This window comes from Scomber japonicus, chromosome 19, assembly GCF_027409825.1.
Source record: "Scomber japonicus isolate fScoJap1 chromosome 19, fScoJap1.pri, whole genome shotgun sequence".
NCBI classification, from domain to species: Eukaryota; Metazoa; Chordata; class Actinopteri; order Scombriformes; family Scombridae; genus Scomber; species Scomber japonicus.
The window spans coordinates 6,406,189-6,431,136 of NC_070596.1; the positions used below are offsets into that span (position 1 = coordinate 6,406,189).

Below are 24,948 nucleotides of genomic sequence, written 5' to 3' on the forward strand. Positions count from 1 at the left end.
TCTCTCTCCCTTTGTTTCTGCCACCAACTGTCAAATAAAGGCAAAAAGCCCAAAAAATAATATACAAAAAAGAAACTGAGGTTGTTTCCACAACTCTGGTTGTTGAACTATGTTGAGATTCAATCTTACAAACAGTTTAGTCCTCAATCTCAATCTTTATTTGTATAGCGCCAAATCACAACAAAGTTATCTCAAGGCACTTTACACATAGAGCAGGTTCTAAACCAAACTCTTCAGGTTTTAACTTTAAAGAGACCCAACATTCCCACATGAGCAACAGTGGCATCATCAGCCTAATTAATGATGCTTAGTAATCAGCTGACACACCTGGCATGTATCAGGTATCTACTAATCAATTAACTTTAACTGAGTAGTACAGGCATGCCCAAACTTCATTCCAACCAAGCAGAAGTACACCAGGCTTAACTCATTTAACTAACTGATCTCAGTCTTCAGACAATTGATTAGTCCAATCATATGTGCTCTTGATTGGTTGGAGCAAAAACCAACATGTAGGTAGGTACACAACCCTTTATGGAATAGTGGGGCTTACAGTGGGGAAATTAGCCTGAATCAGGCGAAGTACAAAAGGCAGGCAAGTTTCAAGTCTTTTGACTTTTGGACTGGTTTTAAACAAGACAGAAAGGGCAGAGGAAACACACTAAATTATAAACTTATGATAAATGATGCCACTTTAACTACTCTGGCAGCTAACACAAATTTAACTACGCATATTAAAAAAAGAAGACCAAACAACAGTAGACTTGCAGTTATCTTTTATATATTCTCAACATATATTTCTGTAGAAAATAATATATTCACATTTGTACAGACATAGTTTTTTTTACAATACATACAGCATTTACATATAAATATAGAGTGATGTACAGCATCAAAGTCAGACTGTATTTGCACTGTGTTGACTGTGTTTACATTTTTCTAGTTGAGAACTAACAAAAAGAAACAAATGTTCAGTCTAAAATGTTCCATCAGTTATATATATAGTTTTTTCAACTTTTTCAACAAATATTTCTTGTTCATAAGTGAGATATTTTCATATTATTTCATATTAAAATTTTGATTTTATTGTAGCCCAGATTGACTCTTTACCAAGTTTTTGGCTTGAAAATGAACTTTTTTAAGCGAAGTTAAAGAGAGATGTTTGTGTGTTATGTAAACTAAATAAATAAGATGTTGCCTGTTAATCACACAAAGATGATAAAGGTATAAAAAGTTTGGACAGGAGGCTCCAATCTTGTTAAAATATATAAAGACATATTGCTGCCCTCTAATTCATGCGTTTAACACTTCAGGTTTCAGTGTATCAGTGTCTGTTTGGTCCTGAAACTGCTCACACTTGAGGCACCTGCTGTCTTTAACACTTCAATCCTTGGCATGTTTCACCAGGTGACACGAAAGTGTGCATGTCTGAAAAATTGTGAGTTTAACCCTCTGTTGATGCACACTCCAGAGCCATATTTGGAACAGTCTCCACTCAGCAATTCACCTATCAGTTTTTTTAGGGTGATTTCTAGCAAATATTGCAGATGTGTCTTTTTGGACAGTTGAACACATGCTGTGGGCAAATTCCCAGGATCCTGTAACCTTGACAATTAGGCTGGTTGTGGATTTGGATTTGTCATGTGGTCTTACAGCGCCCCTCTGTGGACAAAACACCTTACATCTATTAGAGTGGATTGGTCTTAACCCTGATTATTGATGAAGTGTGCATAAGGCAGCAGGAATGTTACAGCAGGAATGTTACAAGAACACAGAGCAGATGTCACATCAGTTTTGCATTGGAGGTTATTTATCATATCTAATATCTTTCATTGATAATAATTGATTTGATGTATTTACAGTACTGATATTTTCAGTGCAGAGGAAAGGAAATGAAAGTTTAGTTTGTTTTAAGTTAATGTGTTTGTTATCGAGGTTGATGTCCTTTAAATGTTAGAAACGTTGTTGTCCTCGCTGCAGCTTTACCACATGTGAACAGTGAGAGGTATGATGTGGTTTATTATATTCTGACAGTTATTCATCTTGAGTGAGTGAGTGAGTGAGTTCATCTCCACTGGTTGCTGGCAGAGCTGTATTTCAGTTGACTCTCCTTTCTCCTGCTTCGGTGTCGGCTAGTTTCAGTTTCTGAGTTGTTGTGTTTTTTAGTCTACCTTGTCGATCAGGTGCCCATCGACTTTGTGTAGGGGACCTGCAGGCAAAGCGAGCCGTGGTGAGGGAGAGGATGGGAGTAGTAGTGTTCGATCAGAGTCGGCAGACTGGGGAACGTCAGTTCGCTTTCCAGAAATATGTTGCCGTCCTGTCAAAAACACACACACAGGGAACGTGAGATATGTGTTGTGTTACACTGTCGTTGTTTAGTTGAGTTTAGTTATAATTTATATGTCGTCAATATGTGACAGAGAGCTGCAGGTTTCTTACCTCTTCAAACAGGCGGTAGTTTCTGGCTTTGCTCAAACTGGCGTCCCACACCACCAGCACCTGGACACACACACACACACACACTCAGATGATTACATTTGTCAGCAGTAAGAGGTGACTTTGTAGCATTATTAGATATTATATCAAGCTGACAGAGAATCCTGTCTAGGATCTTAGTTTCCACACTATTGACACGACTCGATATAGTCTTTCCATAAGGCTGCATTGTATTGACGTTGAGGGATTTTTACCTTGGAGGTTTTGGTTCCTGAGTTTCGGATGCCGTAAAGTCCATCATTTGGGCGGACGAAGGTCTCTCTGAATATCCTGCAGGTGCAAACATCAACACACATTATCAAGAGATTCATGAGGAATACTATCACAGACAAGCTAAATATTGCTTCAAATACAGCTGATAAAAATAAATGTATTCATCTCTTTCTCTTTGATTAATATGAATGTTGTTTGTTTTATTTTTTCTGTCTTCTCGTATGATAAACTTTGATTTAAACTGGCATGAATGAAAAAATGAAACACATATAAGGTAATCTACTTGGTATATAAAGGACCCAAGAGAGAGAGAGAGTAAATGTCAACAATAATAGGATAAAATAAAGTACAATGGGACAGCTGCAGTTTAAATGTTTTGCCACTAGAGGGCACAACACTATACAGTATTTCAGCATACAGAGCTATAATGAAAAGTGTCATACCTTTCTACAGTGCTGGTTTCAGTCGTGTCAATGAACACAGAATCTGGAAGCTGCACCTGGAAAACACAAACACCAGGTTAAACACAATGTTAATAATGTGTTGATTGAAACACTGATACTGGCTCAAATAAAGGTGATTAAGATTTTTAGACATGATAGAGAAAACACAAATCTGCATGAGAAAGCGTGTTAATAGCTTATAAAAGAGCAAAGAAAAAAAGTGAGAATTTCTAAGTACAAATCATATCAATGATGATCACACAGGGAAAAAAAGAGAGCGATCGAAAGCAAAACATTGAAACTCAGCAGTGACAGTTTCTGAGCTGTGTATATGTGTGTGTGTCTAAATTCTTCAGGTATATTTGGCTGTTCAGACATCACTGAAATGTTTATGGTTAGTATTTAAGTATGTGTTAGTTTTGTTTCACAGGTTCATAAAATGTGATGTATGTACAACCACAGGCTTTCTGAACACTATGTCATGAGCTAAAAATGTTTCACTTTTTGTTTAATTGGCTTTATTAGCATCACGTCGATAAAACATGTTGCCAATGCAAAGGTCACATGTAAACAATAGAAAATAAATTCAGTTTTATAACTAAGTTGGGGAACAAAGACCACGCCTCCCTACCATACGTCCTTATTTCCGCACAAGAATTTTATTTAAAGCTCACCTTATCCACGCCTCCCTTTGTCTCAGTTCTCACATCCCTCCCTCCTTAACCCTTTCTAACATTCTCTCTCATTGACTTCACGAACCATGGGAGCTCCATCCAGAACAGGAGGAAGAGATGGCTCCCTCTCTATACTCACCAAGAGATTGGTACAGCATCCCAAGCCTCCATTCATCTAACTGGCACCCTGATTCTGACCTCATCCCTTCAGCCCCAACCCTTCGACCCTCAACCCTCTTCCCACCATCCCTTCATCCTTCCACCACTAACCCTTCTACTATTGCTGCAATAAATATTTGAACTCATATCTTAGTTGGCGTGGTATGTGTTAGTGAAATTGTAATGAATAAATTGATACTTATTTGAGCTGCAAACACAGAAGATGAAGCTCAGGTTTTAACAACATAACAGTAATGATGGCGATGACATGCAATGAGGTGTTATTTAGGTCATCTGTTTACAACATTTGGTTTTATGTTTGACAAAAAATGTCTCAATTAGCTTGACTTTTCTCCCAACTTCATAATTTACAATTTGTATATTTTGTGTATAATATAAATCCCCTTGTACCTTCCTCAGAATAGATGAGTAATGTTTCTGTTAAGTGTTGTTGCTAGGAGTGAAAGGTGAAAGGTTTTCTCTGCCTCATAGTTTGAGAGTAGACAGGAATAGGGTGAAAGTGAAGCCAGCAACACTAGCGGTTTTGATACCAGTGTACACGTCAATACAGTCTTCCTTACATTCTCATAATCGTCATCGGAATCTTCTCCTCCGCCTTGTTTGGACGTTTTCCTCTTAAACTCTCCGGGCGTCTCGTCAGTAAATGAGCGAAAACTCTGGCCATCTGGAGATGCTCTTCTGGTGGGAAAACACATTTTAATAAGACAACTTCAACCACTTATCTATTTAAAGGACACTTTTCTGTCCCTTGATCTTATTTCTTGGCACTATTTATGGAACTATGAAGTCATCTTTTTTTGTTTTGTCGATGATGTGGTTAGAATTGGTTGACATTTTTTCCAACTATGTTTCTACATTTCTATTTCTACAGCTGTACAATTAGAAAGGTCCACTGTGTATGTGAGGTTTCAGAATCTTTGGGGTTGTAGGAAGGATTCGTTTTGGGAATTTTTTTTACCTTTGATGAAGCTAGGCTAGTGGTTTTTTCTGTATTTTGTGTTGAGTTTTTTGTGTGTTTAAATCGAACTTACTGGATTGGAGTCGATGGCGGCTTGGGCTTGGCTGAAGGCAATGGGGGTTTGCATACTGGTGGAGGAATTTTGGGCTTATTTATTAGTCCACTTTTAAGTATAGGAGAGACTGGAGGGTGGCTAGGCATTGGTGGGAGACCGGAGGGCGTCAGATTGATGGGCAAGGAGTCTGACATCATAGGTTTGATGCTCGCAGGAGAGGGAATTGGCTTGCTGCGGTGGTTGCCCAACAACTGTCTGCCTCCAGCATTAATGGGGCTGTGGGCAGGACCATTCATCACCAACATGGACTCCAGTTGGTCACAGAGAGCCAGAGTGGCAGGGGATTGGACCGATAAGGCCGGTGGAGGCCTCCATTCTTTTTTGTCGTTTCCGTACCCTGCCACAGATGTCGCCCTGTTCGGAGGGCTTTTCTTTGCGTTGGGGGGAGGAGGAGTAGGAGGGCTGAGAGCTGTTGTCTTCTGCAGATGGGGGGCATATGGGAGAGGAGGAGCTGGGCCTTTGCTAGTGTCTTTCAATATGGAGGGAAGAGGGGCAGAGGGTAGAGGTTTTTTGGGGAGTGGGTTGGTTGGCATTCTGCTGTGCGATGGGATGGGAGGCAGGCTTTTGGGGAAACTTGGACAGGAGTCTTGACGGAGCTGGAACGCAACTGGCACCGGAGGTGGAGGATAGGAGGGTGGTGGCCCCGTGGGTCGACCTGGAGAGGTAAATGAAAAAGAGAAATTAGACTAATTTTTATGTTTTAAATCAATTTTAACTGTGTGAGATTTTGTTTCTCTGTATGTTTGTTATTCTAAGCTGGAGTGTGGAGTCTCCCCCTTCTGGCAGTGAGAGGAATCACAAAAACACTATAGATGAGCTTACTCCATACTGCTGCAGCTAAAAATTGTATTGAACGTCGCAACCCCTGCAAACTGACTCATTACACTATCAGAATTTGTGACTGTGTGTGTGTGTGTGTGCATGTGTGGGTGCCGCTACCTGTAGACGCACAGTCACTGTCTGGTTTCACGTAGTCTTCCTCCTCCTCCTCATCATCCTCCTCAACATAATCTAGACACAGAAAGAAGAGACAAGACAGTTTAATAACACAAAAGTATGAGGCGCGCGTCTGATGTGTGTATGTGTTATGTGCTCTTACCATCTTCTGCTCTATCGACAGGGTGTTTAATATCCATGGGCTTCTCAATTGTGCCATAGAAACTGTCGGTATCTGAGTCTGAATCACTGTGGCCACATAGAAAATATTATCATTAATATATAAAACACATATGTAGTTGTATTTAACTTTTGAAATGTTTTTGCAGTGATAGTTGAAGATGAAAACACTAAACACTAAACTAATTCTTAAAGCTAGCTAGTTAGCTGTGCTTCCAAAATTATGAATGAATACAAAAGAAGTCATTGTCATTTTTACTCTTCATCGTGATTTATTATGTCTTTACTTATTTACTGTCCCAAATTGCCAGCTAGCCAAATGCTAACGTTTAACTTCAGGGGTTCTTCAGCGTTTACATTGATTACATTATCTGAAATCAGCTTAGACACTCACTATGATGATAAGCTCTCGAATAAGATAACAGTTGCCTGTGTGAAACAATAGGCTGTTTTTAATTTCCAACATGAAATATAAATTTGCCTGCAGAACTAGCTTTTAGCTGGGACAGACTTTAAGTGCCATTAGTTAGTACTGGGAAAAAATGTTTCACTGGGCTGTTGCAACCTTACAAGACAAGTTCCCACACAAGTGACAGAGGTCATGCTTTTTTAAGACTGTGAGAAAGGAGAAGTGTGTGTGGGAATATCACGGTTTGTGGGCACACTGTGGAGTTAGCCTGTATGACACTGAAAAGTCTACATTGTGTTGAATATGATGGTGGTTTAAATTTACCTTGGAATGTGTGACTCCTTTCTGTCGTTATAGTGATCTATCTCCCTCCGCAGGTATCGCATCCATTTCTGTAATACAGCAAAAAACAACATAAAGCAGGTGTTATGTTATGTTTTTGTGTCTGCCTGTGTAGCCATATGTAATTCAATTGTTGTCATTATCTATTAGAGCTTTTATACTTTTGTTATTTGTAGGCCTTATCCAGACTTCATATAAGACACTGACTTTAAAAAAAACTTGCTCATTTGCAGTCTTAAAGGTTGTCAGGTAAGTAGACTGATATGTTCATTTCTATGCATAGCTTTCCTCCATAAGTGTGTTAATGTATGTGGCTTGTTGTGTAAAAGCGTCTTGTGTGGCCGGAAGACCAGAAAGGTGCTGAATGCAGTCCATTTAACCATAACCATATACATGTGAACAGTATATATGTGGTTGCGCTCACCCTCCTCTCGTCCTCGCTGGCTGCAGAAAACAACCACGTCCTGTGTTTCTTACTAAAGTGGATGATCTTAAAGGGGAAAACATTGTTGGACGTTGTCTCCTCTGCTGCTCTCATCACTCTGTAGAAGAAATTGAATGGCATGGTTAATGTAAATTTCTGTGAGTGGGTTTGGAGACTGGTTTCTCTCCAATTCCATGGATTTTTACTGACCTGTTGTAGCCGTTAAGAGAGAACGCCCCCTGTGGTGCAGGTGAGGTACTACTCTTAAAGTAGTACACACAACCCTTATGGATGATAGTGTACCTCAGTGGCCCTGTAAGACAGGAAACGGATATTAGATATGTTTCAATCCATCTTTTCTTTGTTATGGGAAAATAGGGCATGAACACAACTGAGTGGACACTGAAAGTTAGTTTACAGGATCAATAAAAACACAATGATTATATTGTCAGGCATTCCTCTTCATTTTTTCTATTATGAACTCACATTTCATGAGGCTAAACTGGCTGCCTCCCTTCTTGTGGAGGTATCCTGCTGTGGTAACTCCTCCAGGCATGGTGAGAAGGTTCTGGGCCCCGATGGCTCGCATCGGCACCGGCCAGCACATCTCTGGAGACGACATGGTTCTGTAAGAGAGAGGAAGGGAAAATAGAGGAGAAGGTGTTGTTATTAATGCACCACTGTGTGCAACATAGTTTAAACAGTGAAGATGTTATCCTTCACGACTTGTACAAGGTCATGGAAATGTTGGATTGAATCCCAGCAGAAGCAAACAAACCCTCCACCACATTCTTGTTCAGACTCCTTGTGCAGAAATAAATGTTGTACTTAACATAAATGAGATATTTGAGAAACATCATCCCAACCAGCGAAGCTTTCAGGGTTTTCTGAGCTACATCAGCTCTCACACAGCAACCTAGTAAGATCTCAAAGAGCCTGTTACCTTCATGAAAAGCTGCTTAGTCCTCCAGATAAAAACATTCACAATGACACACAGTTTCAGGATACATCTGCACTCAAATAAATGCAGTAGTTTATGAGAAACCTCATACAGAAAGCCCTATCTTACAATGTCAGCTGGATCTGATACCACAACCATTAAATCTAAATATTAACAACAGCACATTTTCTAACCAGAGCAGGGTTATGGTTAAGCTTGAGTTAAGGTCATGTATCACCACCCTGTACTGAGCCAGAAATGTACTCACATACAGTTATTGTTACACTTGTACATTACAGCTACAGTATGGTCTGGTTTTTAACCAGTCGTCTTCCCGTCAACAGCACAACTTTTTTGACTACTAATGAAGCATAAGGTGTAAATTATCCCCCAATTATTATACAAATTTTTTGAGTTAAAAAAGCAGACATTATGAATTATTTTACCCTTCCTGTTGTCTTCCCGTTGACCACACAACTTTTGTTTTGGTCAAAATCAACCCGGTTGGTATAAATGATCCCTTTTTAGCCAACTTCATTCCAGCTTATAACACAGGTTTTTTACTTATTTTTCAAGATTATGGTCAAAAGGCCTCATTTAAATGAAACTATAACTCATTTTTGAGTTTGAGTTAACGCTTGTTGTCCTCCCTTGTCCAAATTGACCCGAGGACAACAGGAGGGTTAAAGTCTCTGTGCACTGTGCCATTTTGGGCTGGTGCAATGAAGTTAACAAGTGATTGTGACTGATTGTCAATCCAAACTTCTTCTGCTGATGCTGCATTGAACTTTTGATAGCTCCAGAAATTTAAAACCAAATTTCTCCAATGTTACTGCATCTACGAGCTACATCTGCTACGACCATGCCCACATAATATCTCACCTTCTCTCTAAAAATTTAAAAATTCTAAACAAATACTACAGAAAACCCCAGAACAACAACGAAAAAAACCCCAAACTGGCTAATGCAATGTGCATGTAATGTACAATATGCTCATTAGGTGCTTTCTGTTGTATGTTTGGTGTATTCCCTTTGTGCTAAACATAAACATCCTGTTGGAGGCCGAGGATTTGCGTAATTCCAATCACATAGGCAGATAAGATAACCACTGATGCTACAGACCAACAAATAAACGGAGAAAGACAAACACATTTCACAAACAGTCATTTTGTCGCCAATGAAACAGGTGCTCTAAACAGTTCATATCCATTTGAGGGGAAAATATAACCTGGAATTCATTACACTCCCCGTAAAGTTAAGTAAATATATCTTTTTTTCTTCCCTATGTCATCCTGTAACAGCGACTCTATGTCATGCTGGTGTCTCCTACCTCTTGTTGATTATCTTGCTGATGCCCTGAACAGCAGCATTCTCCCTCAGCAGGTTGGCTGTGGAGTTTAACACGGTGGTGGCTAATGTAGGCAGGAGGTCCATGACTGAGACACCCAACAGACCTGAAGCACAGTGGACTGGGGCTTCCGCTACATCTCATCACGTCCAAACTAGAGAGAATTTGTCCGCCTCCCCTCATCATGCTCACATTTCATCTGACTCTCTCTCTCTCTCTCTCTCTCTCTCCCTCTCCCTCCCTCTCTCTCTGCCTGGCTGCCTTTGGTGATTTCCATCTCTTTTGGTCTCTCCTTTGCACATAAACACACTCAAGCTGAGATAGTTCACTTACGCAAATGAATATACAGATTTCTACATCATTGCAAACACACACACACACACACACACACACATACACACACATACACATACATACGGTCGAGAACAGTAGTCAAAATAAACATCTCGACTGAAGTTCTTCATCCTCTAATGTGTTTATGCTCAACATCCAGTCTATCAGCAGCATCTACTGACCACAGAGGGAGAGAGAGGAAGGGACGGTGTGTGTGTGTGTGTGTGTGTGTGTGTGTGTGTGGGTTGGTGTGTGAAGCCCAGATTTCTACACCAGGATTTGTTTCCAAAAGCCACTCCTTTTCACTGAGATACAAAACTGCTGTTTATCTACTTAGTGTACTTAAAACACACCTGTCATAAGTAGTGATGTATGCACTGTTAATGCAGTTGGTGTTAAATAAATTGCATTATAAAGAATTTTTTTTTACAGTCAGTGTGTGTCAAACAAACTAGGTTGTGTAAAGGCAAAAGTATGTCAGTAGTAGAAGTAGTTGTGTAAAGGTGGTAAAGTGTGCAAAGGTGGGCATCATTTTGTGGGTTTCATTTTCTGTCAGATGCAGTCAGACCTGTGAGAAATAAGGTTTCAGACACCCTTCTTTTGAAGCATACTGAGACCTTTGTTATGACTCAGCCTGTGAAAACACATTTTTAAGATGTTCGTGTCTCTGCTGGAGCTTTGTTAAATCTTGAGAAAATAACCCGAGTGAAACTATGTCCATAGTAATCCCAATTTGAGATTCTGTATTCTTGTAAGTCATGCAATAAAATAGGGTCAAGAGATCACCAAAAATCACTATGACTTCTCTTCTGAGGAGCTTGGATACTCATTATAAATTTAAGAGCAATCTATCTACTAGGTGACATTATACTACATGGCGCTAGATGAAACCACCAAAATAATTGAAATACTCACTCTAGACAATGGACGAATGGAATTTCTATATATTATTTATAGTTATAATTATATTATAATTAGTTTCAGTAGGTGCAGATCAGTGATTGGCTCTTTGAATGATATTCATAAAGCGTGTATCTGCTAAAGCATAATAAAAAGGAAAAAAAGGATGAATAGATGATTTATCTTCTCTATCCACACTTGTTCAAAAACAGCTGAGTAAGATTTCTCATTTTTTAGTTATATTTTGATTTTAAATGTTAACTCCCTGTTGGCAGATAGTGCAACGTGGTGTTGTAAGCTTCAGGAATGTAAAAAAAGAAAAGAAAAACAGAGAAAATGAGTCTGGATGGTGAAAAAGGAGGGAGGGAGAACGGAAAGCAGATAAAACCTGCCTGAGTCACCACCAATCATCATAGTGGAGCTGCTGCTTTCTGACCTCTGAGTGGTCTGTGTGTGTGTGTGTGTGTGTGTGTGTGTGTGTGTGTGTGTGTGTGTAGACTTCAAGAGGACGTACGAAGGATATCTGTGGTTTGGTCTTCAGGGCAGAGCAGTGTAATGTTTACTGATAACCGGCTGAAACACACACACACACACACACACACACACACACACACACACACACACACACACACAAAGATAAACGCCGTCTGTTCTGCAGTTAACTTCACCTCACATCAATCTGAGCGAGGTCAAAACTCACCAGCTGCTTATCATCCTGTACGAGGATTTCCCGAAGTCGTCGATTTCGGCTACAGTAGAGCAGACACACAGACACACACACATACACACACACATACACACATACAGACATAAACAGGCCAGCGGACAAAACTGAAACAACACAATGGCGATTTGAATGTTTTGTATAGGAAGTGGCCGTAGGGTCTCGTTCTTAGCGTTATTTCCTCTTCAGCTGCTCAGAAGCTTCATTCAGATACTCGAAATGTCAACTGCTGCCACCTCAGATACCACCTGACACTAATTACAGTGCACTACTTTCAGTGCTTACTCATCAAATATTAGTCACTTTTTAGTTCCTACAAGGCCCAAATTTGGTATTTTCATTATGCTCTCAGCGATTACATTTCAGCTATCTTTGGCTCTTTCACTTCTAAACATAAACCCTTTCAGTGCTTTCTGTGCAGTAAAAATACACATGCAAATTAGAGTATTGAATAAATAGACAAGTGCAGGTGCAAAGGTGCACGTAGAGGAACATGGAAGAAGCTTTAAAGTGAAAGTGACTTGTGGGGACCATTGTTTTTTGAAACGAGTCCAGTATTGAGTGAGAGCACTTCAGCCAGCAGCCATCAAACAGGATGCAATGTAATATAATTGATGACTCAATATTTAGCTGACTTTGACAACAACTCACCTTCTCCTTGAGTGAGACTTGGTTTGACACAAGTGAAAGATAAATAAAAAGTGGTTAATTTCTCGTATATTAACAATCTGAGTCTGTCAGTGAGAAAAACTATTACTTTTAGTGGACTCACATTGACGCAGTGTTATTGCCTCAAAGGATTACGTTGCATCCCATCTCATGCTCTTGCTCAATACTGGACCAGTTTCAAAAATGTCCCCATTAGTCACTTACACACAAAATGATGGGAAAATAGGCTCCAGGTTAAAAAAGAATGGAATTTTCCTTTGAGACTATACTCTATACTATACTAAACTTTTTTCTTAAAACAGTGTCCTTAATAATTATAATAATAAAGTCACCCCTTTCAAAAAGGCATTATTTTAAGAACAAAGTCATTATTTTATATGAAAAAGTGATATATGGGAAAATGTTTCTTACAACTGTCCAACACTTAGTTGTAGCTTTGTCGTTTGTATTTTTGTTAATAAAAAAAAAAAAAAAAAAAGTATTATAATTTTGGCAGCATGTGCAAAATCAACCATTTCCCCAATCATAATAATATAATAAAATATACAAAAATAACAAAAACTAGAATAAGAGTAAAGAGGCAATAAAAGCACATCATTGATGAATGAATGAAGATCCAGTAGATTCATCCTGTGTGCTCTAGTGTCAGATGAGGTCACTTCCTTTGCTCAGAGGAAATGATGAATGAAATACTGAAATATAGATTCTGACTAACCATCTCTTCATGGTTACCCATACAGTTTCCTCTCACTGCAACGTGAAAGCCGCTAACATGAAATCATGAAATCCAGCTTCATATTTTCCACAGGTCGCATTTATTTCTCCTAACATGTGGTTCTGGCGTCACTATTCTCATAACGAAACCATTAAAGCGCTGAAAAAACTGCATGCGCATAATATACTATACCTTTGTTATTCCATAAAATACAGTCATGTAAAGAGAATAATGGTGGGTTGCAGCTTTGAACCCTCTCACCCTATGACTGTTATTGTAGTTCTCTCTACTGAACTCTGCTCCCGTTTATGAGCCACAGATGCTAATCAGAGAGCCGCTGTATGAGAGGAAGGGAAGCACAGGAGCTGCTCGCATACCAGACTCATTCAAACATATTTCCTCTCTGCGCACACACACACACACACACACACACACACACACACAAGCATGCATACAAACACAATGGCTGTGTCTGGAATCACTCATTCACTACTAGTTGATTCAGTACTGAACATCAAATCACACTAATCATCATCATTTTGTGTTGTCACCATCAGCTGTAGAGTCATGTGGTGGTAGTTTTTACATTGTTAAAGTGTGGGGCATTGTATTGTTGCATTGTTCCATTGTGGAATATTTGAGAGCTCTATATAGTAGATATATTTACACTCAAACACTTACTCAAATAAAATGGTGGAGGGTAAATGTAGTACAATATAGTAAATAGGGAGGGATTTTAGACATAGCCAATGTCTTGGTTCAATGAGGATGAGCGTTTAGTTTTGACACTAACAGGGTTCTCAGGGATAAATCTGCTGCTATATGAAAATTTTAAAAAAGACTTATTTTGGGCTTTTTATGCCATTATTCAGACTGTAACTGGCAGAGAGAACCTAGCCGGATTCGAACCAGGGGCGCTGCGATTATGTGCCATGCTGTCTAACCACCAGGGAGCTCCAATCTGCTGCTTACTTAACATTTTTTTCATTGATGCTGAAATAATTTTAGCAAAATGGTTATAGACCAGGCTGTCAAATCTAGGCCTGTCACCATAGCTACTTTTGTTGGACGATATATTGTCTCAGAAATAATCGTGATAAACGATATTATTGTCATCTGAAGTCCAATTGATACCACTGATATAATGATAATATAATAGCATAATGATGCAAAGGGGTTGCGGGGGGTGGGATTGGACACTTCTGTAAAAGCACAGCCTGACATTATGGGCCGGCACACAGTTAATTACCTTTAATTCCAAAAAGCTTCTACAGTCTCCACTCAGGACGTACACAGTGAGGAATGGAGGACACTACTTGTTTAGCCAATGTGACATGAATAGCCTGTTAGCTGCTAATGTGAAGTGTGGTAATATTGAGGTCAGAAATGCAAAATTTCAATTTTGTATGGCTCTCATCTTAGAACTTAAGTGTTCCGCCAAATGAACCAGTTTTGCGGTAGAGAACTTATCCGTGAAAAAAAAAACAAGAGCCACGCCAGATTGACAAGAACACACTGACGTCAGCCGTCTGACCATACTCTTTTTAAGGGAAACTGAAATTGAAACTAAAGCCACTGTGAGATGGAAATCCCCTGATGAATCACAGCAAACGACAAATTATTCTCAGTAAATGTCAGTGCAAACCAGTGCTTTTCAAGATGTTTCCTTAAGGCTGCAATATTTATTTGTAAATGTACATAAAATGCAATCTGAGAAGACAGGGCTGATATGTGGGTCAGGATTTGAAGTGAAATAATCAGTATGAAATATTAATTCTGACTTTTAGGTTTTAAATTTGAAGGTTCTCAAATGGACATTAGTTGCATAGTGTAGAAACTGCTGCCTGTTTATACACAGTTTCCAGATTTCAGTGTCATTTGATAGACTTAACCATTTAAAATCATTATATTTGGCTTTTCCTACAGAAGGTAAATCAAAATTTAAACTTATAATAGAAGGAGCCTTGATTAGAGTCTGCATGCTGTCACTCATAAGCTCCACCAATCAGAGGCCAGCATGCGTGTAACCTGAGAAATGAAACCTAGGGCGAAAAAATACATAAGCCACTGACGCTGCATACGAAGGTTATTGATGTAAATGCTTGTGGTTTGACAAAGAGTCCCGACCTATTTCACCAATATGAGTGTGGACACCCTCAAATTAGATCATTTTAACCGCGTAGTGACCGTACCGTGTATTGTAATGTGTGTTTATGTGGGTTTTTGGATAACAAGACAATTCATTTAATTTAATTTAATTTAATGCTGAAAATACTGTGAAATCTACATGTATTTTATGGATTTATGCAAACTTGTATAAATACACCAAATAACACTTAATGAATTTGTTCATAGCTTTACCTCTTAAGAATTAGAACTATAGAAAGTATTGTTGCAATTCTTGCATCAGGAGCAAAGTCATATGCATTTAAACCAAATTCATGCCACACAATTCTGAAGAACACAACTCTATTTTTTGCTTTACACGGCATGTGGTTTTTAGTGAGGCCTATTTATTGGACAGGTGTTTCTCAGAATTAGTAATAATGAAGACAGTGGGATGTGGCTGGAAGTTCCAGAAAAGGTGAGCGAGTGGACAATTTGGATAGTCTTGGAATATATGATTTCTAATTGTACAGTTTTTTTCCTCCAAATTATTATTAATTATTCTCTTGCATTTCTTAAATGTTGCTTTGCTTTTTTCATTGTTATTGAGCCAAAATAAATCCCACATTTACATATCATCGTGGCACTGCAGCATCTGTGAAGGTATGGCACAGATTGAAACAGCTGCCAGGTGTCTCTTACAAATATGTATGTGGTTTACCAGTGCACCGTCTGTGCAGTAAGCAATGTGTGTGTTACATCGGTGTGTGTGTGTGTAAGGAACCGATCATCAAGCCTCCCACCACCCTCACCAAACACACACATATGCAAAAAGCACAACTTCAGACGGTTGGAAAGGTCATATATAAACCATAGCAGCAGCTGCAGCAGATGCAGAGAAGTGTCCGTTCTGTCCAGGAAACAGATACTGTCGTACAGAGCGCAGCCTGTGTTGAACTCTTTCTGCCTCCCCCCTTTAAGACTGACCGCAATGGTTCCACCGCTGTTTCAAGCTCCACATTTTGTCAGGGACTTTAGTACGTAGGTGTCAACACATGAATAAGACCGAGGGAGAGTGGGTTTAGAAATTATATTTTTTCCTCTTCCACTGCGGAGTAAAAGTCCAGATGATTGATTGATATGAGGCTGTGCCAGATTGTGTGCACGCTGATGACACTGAATGCACCATCAGTAAATTAAAAACAATGTAAAAGCACCATATTGCAAAACAATCATGACTACCCTGGTGGACACATTCACAAGTGTGTCAGGCTATAGATGAAAAAACAGCTTTTTCTCATTTTGTTGGTAGGTGAGGTTCCTTTTCTATCTATTTGTTTTGATATGTTGTCTTTTATTATATAGTGCTGTTCGGAGCACACAGGGATGTATCGCTATGTATTGCCAAACAAACTTACAATACAGCAAGCATTCAACACTTATACAATGCAATATAACAAATTCAGATTACAAAGGCATTGAGTGTAACCCCCTAACACTATGGGTGTGTACTGGCACATCCTGTTTGCACATTGTGGCTTGTAAGGTGGGCAACACTTGACAAAACCTACAATACTAAAAAACTCATAAGTGGTTTGACATTATTCTCATATAAATGTAGGTGAGCCCTCTGTAACTTTTTTTGATGGATTTCCTGTTTGATGCATGGTATCAGAGATGTCATCATTGATTTGCATTGATTTAATATCTACTGTATACTAATAACCAGTATACAGTAGATATTTCTGGTGTAGGATACTTGACTCATCTGGTCACATTTGTAAATGTACTATATTCTAATTGAAATGAATGCGATGATTGAGTTGTGGTACACTAAGTCGAAACTGAAAATCCGGCGCAAAAGTGCTAAATATTTTTGTGCATAAATTTTGCACAAGTCTGAGACAAATCTTGTGCACTTCTTCAGGTCCTTACTTCGCCTCATTTTTGTGCAACTGCTCAGAAAGAGTCTCTGAGCTCTAGCAGTGATGATGACTTTGCTTTTCATGCTTCTTAACAAAAGATACACTCATTTCTGACTGCAAAACTTAGTTTTTTTATATCATATAAAAGGATGTCTCTGCTGTGCAACAAGCAACAGAAACACAAGGATTTAATGACACTGAGCTTGGTGTGGAAATACCTTTAGTTTATATGGATGCTAGGAGCTTAAATGTGTGCTATTAGACTCAATCTTTTATTTTATGAGGGAACCAGAAAGAAACTCTGAATACAGCTTAACTTTCTTTGGTTCCTTCTGAAAAAATACAAAAGCAGAACAGAAAGAGAAAATCTGCTTTTACTCCACACACACACACACACACACACACCTGCAGCAGTGGGCTCATAGAAAGTTGAAATAGTAAAAGTAGGTCCTCTTTCTCTACCTGTGACTTCTCACACACGTAATCACTTCCTGTGTCCAAATATGGCAATGCCACTCCACAGGAACTGCACAGCCGTCACACTTCCATAACGGCTGCAGAAAGGATTCCTCTCAGACTAATGCATAAAACGCCCACACAACCACAAATACACACTGTATATGTCCTCCGACTTAACTTTTCAAAGATTAAAAATCATACTGCAGTTGCATTTCCTTTCTGAAATAAAACCGCAGAGATAAAGAAATAACTGACAGATAGTGAGTTACAGAGACACAGAGAGAGAGAGAGGTAGAGGTGGGGAGAGGAAGAGAAGCAGGAAGAGAAAAGAGAGCATTGAGATTTTGGCCTGACTACATGCCTGCCCACCCTCCCCCCAACGTAGGGTCAAAACTGAGAATACAGTTCCTGTAAGTGTGGCCTTTTCACCGCACAATCTATGACAAAGACCCTGCTGAGAAATTGCGGTGGTAACAACTGACAGCTGACGTGATGGGGGCACCGTCACGTCGTCCTGCCTTAATGGAAATTAAGATGTATTTTGAAGAGAAACCACCAGACTCACATGGTAGCTTTTTCTGGACAGCAGCAAAGTGGCACTAAAGTGTCACATGCATACCAAACCAAAGTTTAATCTTGCATCTAAGAGATATATTTGTGGTCCTACATGTAACTACTGCAGACCTGCCAAAACTACCATTTTTCCTAGGTTTCCCCTGTGGTTTCACCCCGTCCTGCTGTACTCCTGTTCAGAAATTGCTCCAAGGAAACTTGTGTAAATTGCATGACTCTCAACATTTATAATGAATAAGAATAATAAGAATAATATGTTTTGTATGGGTGTCTGACTTTACCCAAGTTGCCAGATCATCTATGAAACAGCTTGCATCTTTAAGGATTTTAAAGCATTGAGTTACTCTGGATAAAACTGGGCAGAACAATACTTTACCATGATGTATAAAATATATCCCTACCAGCATTTTACTCATCTTGACATTGCATGTGACCCACTACACAATCCACTCGTGTGTGGGTAATATAGGACTTTGCAATGCAGTTATGCAGTTACATCATATTCAGCCTCTGTAGTCAGGCCTCATTCAGTATAAGAACCCCATAGTACAAACGTTTGATGTTCCCCTGTTTTTTACTTCATGCTGCTTTCTACAGTTTGCTACAGTAGGTCTAATATCAATAGTATTTTTTTTAATCTTGCAGACTTGCAACTCCTAAACTCAAACTGTCTTCTCCATTCTCTCAATGAGTAGGAATGTGAGGGGAAAGGTTGATTCAAGTATACTTGACTCTTCTTGACCCCGCTGTAGCTTATTTACTCCTGGAACCTCCTCTGTGTGTCACACTGTTTGAATGCACAGTGACAGAGCGAGTGTTGAAAGTACAGTATACGTAACTGCCACTTCTGCTGCAATGAAGGTGTTGCTCATCAGCTCGCTTGAAATGGATCTTGCTGCTTTCTATTTCAATCCTGTTTGACGAAAGCTGTCACATTGCCACTGTTGCCAATGTGTCATGAGATTCGTACATGTTTACTTCTGACTCTCTAACATTCTCAACACTGCATACTAAAAAGTGCTACGCTTGAAACCAGGATCAACAAATGTACAATTTGGGGTAACAGCATCAACAAGTTGCTCAAAGCGTAGAGTCCAGACCAACTACACTCTGAAGACTGAAGACATTCCTCTGAAAAGGCTTCTTCAGTTATGAGGAATCTGGCGACCAAATTTAAATTAGCGGTTTTCACACAGTGATCAACTTGCAATGTTGAAGTCAAATCCCTGTGTTGCATCATTGACCTCTTGTAATGGGGAGGAAACATTGCAGAATCAAACAATAACCAATACCGTTTGTGTAAACCTCCTACTGATACCCATGTTGATAAAAAGAACCATTAAACATCAGATATCTGAAACCAGAAGATATTCCAGATAAAGACAGAAACCAACCCGATACCCTTTGATTCTTTTAAAGTTATTAGAAGTGGTCACCAAGACAAACTGTACCGAAGGCTGATCAACTCATCAAGGAATATACCCATACCTTTACGAACATGAATTGAACAAGGACATAAAACCAAACGGTGTTGTCAGCGACATTAGGTGCGCCAGGCTCAGCAGAAAGAAGATAAAGTCTGCACTTACATGAAATCCCTGTGTTCCTGAACGCACATCCTTACACTTGGCTTGGAGCTCCGCGCAAAAGACTTCTTCTTCCTCACGGACGCGGCGGACATGTCAAAGGACATGGTGGTGGCAAAAAAGCACAATTCACCACCATGCTTTTGAATCAAAAGGAGTGACGGAGGAAGGATGTACGGTTGGATGAACCGAAGGTAGGATGGATTGAGTCACAGATTCGAGAAAGACAGAGGATAAGTTACAGAACAAGATCACAGAGGAATGCAAGGGGAGATAAGAGGATATATGGAAAGAGGGATAAACAGAGGCTGAAAATAGAAATATGCAGTAAAGAAACGAACAGACGGGAGAATAGAACAATCAGTTGTGTTGATTAGGAAGTCTGCTGGTGGTCTGAAACCCTGATACTCTGTCACTCGTTTCCTGAAGGGGCCTCCTCCACCAGCCCCGGCTTCTCATTGGTCGACTGGCTAGAGTGTGTTCCTTCCTGCTTCCTCAGAACTGGTACGTGATTGGTCGCCCACACCCCTACACAAGCACACATGCCTTGCACACTTGGACACAGGACCCGAGAACAAGACTGGGGGAATTTCCATCCTCTGTGACTGGAACAATACGGTGGTCAACTACAGACACACACACACACACACACACACACCACACACACACAACAAATATGACTTGAAAGGTAGTTGTTCCTCTATAATGTTTCAGGTGAACTTTCATAGTAATCCATGGTGTCAGTGTCTATTTGTATTGCAGGTGAAATCAACTGTCTACAACAACTGCCTGTGTCCTTACACAAACTTTTTAGACACAATAAACCAATGACATATGCTCTGGTGCAGCTTATACACATAGAGCTGGTAGTATTAGAAGTATTTTTCATCATTGTAAATTCTTGTTTGAAGACATATCAGGCACATTTACAGGTTTATATTTTAGTTCTGGGTCTTTACTTCTTACTGTATATAACTACTGATACTGGCTCTTTATGCAGCCCCTCAGTTCAGCCTCTGTCTGAAACAGTTCAGTTTAGCCCTTATTTCTTTAAGACTCCCCTCCCGATGAACCCACCTGTTCTGATTGACTTTTGGAACCTTCCCCTCGGCAGACTTCTGCGGAGGCTACCTAAACAAACAGCGAGAGTTGGATTTTGTGTCTTCCTATCGTTTACACAAAATATAAACGTCTCCAATGTGTCCATTCAAGCCTGAATCTGATCAGAAATATGTGGGTGGACAAAACCAACAACCTCACCAGCAAAGATTACTGAATGAACAGCATGTGGACATGTGCAAGAATATTATCACCAGACAAACATCTGAGTAGGATGGAAATATCCTACTGTAATTAAATGTTGTGGCTTGGAGTACTTGATTCTCATTGATTCTGCTGTCTAACAGCTTTGCACCTACATGATGTTCATAAAATGTCTTCAACATGTGAGACATGCTGACAGTATCTCATCAGGAGGGCAGGGCAGGCTCAAACCTTAGCTTTGTTTGAACTTTATGGAGCTGAGTCATCATTCCTAGAGCAAACAAGGATTTATGGCCCATACCTATTAAAAAAAAGAATTGGCCTGATCTCAATACTGTGGTTCAGACACCCTTACTTTACCTTTTGTTAGACCTACCAACTTACTGACTACTATTTATATGCCTGGAGTTGAAGACTTGCTATTATCTGTTTCCCAGCTATGAATCTTAAGGCCGGCTATTTTCTATATTTTTCTTATTGATAGCAAAGCTCTGCAGAACTGACACTAACCATGAAGTGATCCTAATTTCAATTATTATGTGTATGTCCAAAGTTTGATATCATATTCCTCTGTTTCTGTAGACCTCCTTCGTTGTCCAAAAACTATTAAAAACACATTTATTAGTCACACTGGTACACTGTCTGACGTCTTCCTGCTTTTCCCTGCCCCTCCAGCTGGTGGCAACCTTGGTGACTTGCCTGTGCCTCAGAAAAGCCCTGAGCCTGACTGGTTGACTGTGACATGTCATGGCAGGAAAAGCACATGTGTAAATCATAACATCAATGATGGCTGAATTCCATTTAGCTGCTTCAGTTTCAGGATCCTGGTATGGTGCATGCTGCCTCACTGTCACAATGACATGATTTACTGGGACACCTGAATGGAGTCATGAGTCTAATGTTAGTAACACTTGTTTTTCTGTTATGACCAGTCATAATGCTGAAGAGGGCATATTAGCTATGTCATGTAACTTTTTGACGTCTTATAATCTAATTCCATATACATTTTCTGAACATTTTATATAGTATACGCAGTATTGTATACAGGCAGAACATATAACATGTTATATCAACACATATTACAGCACACTGTATTCATCCCTAACAGACTGCCATTGTTAAGACAAAGCAAAAAACGTTTTCTAGAACTGGCAAGGCATTTTGGATGAGCGTTACTTTGTGGAATGTGAGCTGACCTCTGTTTAGTGTTGTAAATTACAATAACCAACACAGCAGCACAGAGTCTAAATTTGGTTGCAATAACTCAAACCACTCTCCACAGCAGCTAAAACTGTGAGATGTTGAAAGCACCACATTTAGAATTTCAAACCAACAAAGCATTTTTTTTCTCTTACTGTTGCTACTCAGCTGCAGCAGCAGATTTAAGACTAAGATACTATTCAGTATATCTACTGAGATACACTGAGTCTACACTACACATAGCTTTAGTGTAAATAGAAGCTGCCTTAAGCGTAAATAGAATTTTAAAACCGTAAATAGTATTTTTAATACTTTACAGTAAGTAAGTCTGCATATGTCCATCTACGCAACACTTGTCTTCGTCTGTCACTCATACTGACCTGCACCGCTATTCTTGTAAACACCCTGATCACATCCTGTCTAGACTATTGTAATTCTCTCCTCTTTGGTCTTCCTCGGAAATCTCTTGATAAACTTCAACTGGTCCACAATACAGCCCCTCGCATCATCACCAGAGGCCTGTACTACGAAGCTGGGTTTTCTCTTATCGAGGTAACTTCAGGGTTAACCCTGGGTTTTCCGTACTACGAAGCTGGTTCACTTCTTACCGAGGTAAATCACCATGGTAACTTATGCTGAACGGCTAACCTGCTCCGGAGCAGGTTATGTTCTGGATAAGAGATCAATGAGTACAAAAGCACCACCTCCTGACCAATCAGTTCTCTTGATGACCTGCCCATTCTTAAAAGATCCTGTCAACATTGGTGCGTGGATCGTGAGCGGAGCGCTTAGGAGAGAAAGAGTTTTTAGGGATAGATGCAATTTTTTAATTGACCAAAATATATATTTAAAAAATAATCATTGAGGCACATGAGGGATATTATTCTGTATGTTATACAGTTGGTTTGAAATCATTCACTCAAATGGTTGAAGCGCATAATAGGTTTGTATTTTGAATGTTGAATATTAAACTAACTTAATGTCTCTATGAAAGGAAGGGCACTGAGGAAGCGATCTGCCCCAAACGTCTGTGCTGTAATAAAGTGACATTGTGTGATCAGAGTGCTGTCCGTTTATATTGTCTGATAAATTAATATTGTATGATCTCATGAATTTACACATTAACAGAGTCGGCAATTTTCTGCCAGCATTCCTTCCTGGCTTTTGCTGCAGCAACAGTGTTGCTTTTGGCCTGGATGATGTTTGAATTCTTCATATTGTTGAAGAATAATTGTCTGCTCCTCCATGGTAAAGTAAGCTGCTTTGCAGGGTTTCTGCATGTTTGTGATTGGTCAGACGCTGCAAACACCTCCCCTTTATGTGAGCACGCAGAGATCCAGATTGGAAAACCCTGGGTTGATTTACCGAGTTGATATCCAGCTTCGTAGTACCGCTTATCCTGGACTGCGAAGATCTGGTTAAGTCAACCCAGGTAATGGAGAGAGATCCTGGATAGGTGAATCCAGCTTCGTAGTACAGGCCTCAGAACTCCGTGTCTATTGAACACATCATTCCTACCCTGCAGCAACTTCATTGGCTCCCTATCAAATCCTGCATTGACTTTAAGATTCTGCTCCTCACTTTCAAGATCCTTCACAACCTGGCAACAATTACTGTATCTCTCTGAACTTATTCACATCTACACACTCTCCCGCACTCTCCGATCCTCTGCCATCTAGCTCTTTGCGCCGTCTGCCAACTTAACTACCATGGGGTCAAAAGCCTTCAGCCAATCTGCCCCTGGTCTTTAGAGAGGGGAGAGATCCCACCAGACATTCACACTTATGACTCCACCTTTAAATCCCGGCTGAAAGCGCACCTCTGTCTCGCACTAGCTACACAGTCACATTCATATTTAGTCATTTATTTATCTTTTGTAACTCCCACTTCAATGTTTGCTGATTTTATTATGGCTGATGTACTGTTGTTGTTTTATGCGTGTCTATATGAATACAATGTATTATTATTATTATTACTAATTTATGTGAAAATTAAAACACAAGTTATCCCTCTTAAAAGTTAACTTGTATCAATTACAGACCTGCTGACCTTTGTTTGGGCATTACAACATTTTTTCGTAGGTCAGGTCGACCATTGGTTGTATATACTGACCATAATCCTCTCATTCTTCTAAGCACTGCAGTGTAACCTAATCAAGTTCAGAAAATAATTAGTACAACAATGGTGGTATTAAAGTAATGCAGGGACATACACTGTAGAATATATAGCTTGGAGATGAATATGAATGAATTGTTTGAAAATGGAAACATGAACAGAAGGTTAGGGTATTAATAATGAAAAAAAAACTTCAGGCTTTACTTGTATCAGCTAATGAGTGTGTCACTTTAGTGATTGGTATGAAGCATGCTGGTTAAACACAGGATGACACTATGGCAGCTAAATGATGCCTTCAAACAAACACAACATACTCATTTTGGCTGATACCGATATTTGTAGATATAGATTTAGATATAGACCTGGCTAAGGAGACAATTATGCAAGCAATTATAGATTGTACAAAGTATGATCCAGAAAGACAAAATATGAAGGAAGAACTTGGGAAGACTGGCATGCATGGTTGCCAACTTCTGTTATAAACGGGAAAAAAAAAGAAGAAGCCCCTCCACACCCCAATACTGTTTTAGTGTAGGTGTGTTGTGTAAAATATGTGAAACAATGAGACAATGAAACACAATCGAGCAGTGTGGTTGGAGTAATAGATTATTGTATTGTAGCACTTATCAGACAGAACTGCACAGCGGTTTTTAATATATACTATTGAAAGTTAACACTCTGCAATCTTGTTTACTAATACATATGTGTGAATCATCTCTTTG

At 39.5% G+C, this 24,948-nt stretch overlaps 2 protein-coding genes across 2 annotated transcripts in view; both read right to left on the bottom strand.

The window, feature by feature from the left end:
* Positions 1–24,948, bottom strand: part of c7b (complement component 7b) — a 309,407-nt gene that overhangs the window by 31,381 nt on the left and 253,078 nt on the right. The gene's annotated exons all lie outside the window — the stretch shown is intronic.
* Positions 1,503–7,996, bottom strand: sh3bp2 (SH3-domain binding protein 2). The gene is made up of 13 exons (XM_053339703.1): positions 7,857–7,996; positions 7,581–7,683; positions 7,371–7,488; positions 6,929–6,996; positions 6,179–6,264; positions 6,013–6,090; positions 5,038–5,734; positions 4,567–4,684; positions 3,153–3,208; positions 2,691–2,766; positions 2,440–2,499; positions 2,107–2,317; positions 1,503–2,069 (listed from the first exon to the last, which is right to left on the bottom strand). Exons 1-12 carry the CDS (start codon positions 7,990–7,992, stop codon positions 2,180–2,182), a joined length of 1,734 nt encoding a protein of 577 aa, XP_053195678.1. The 5' UTR covers positions 7,993–7,996; the 3' UTR covers positions 1,503–2,069; positions 2,107–2,179.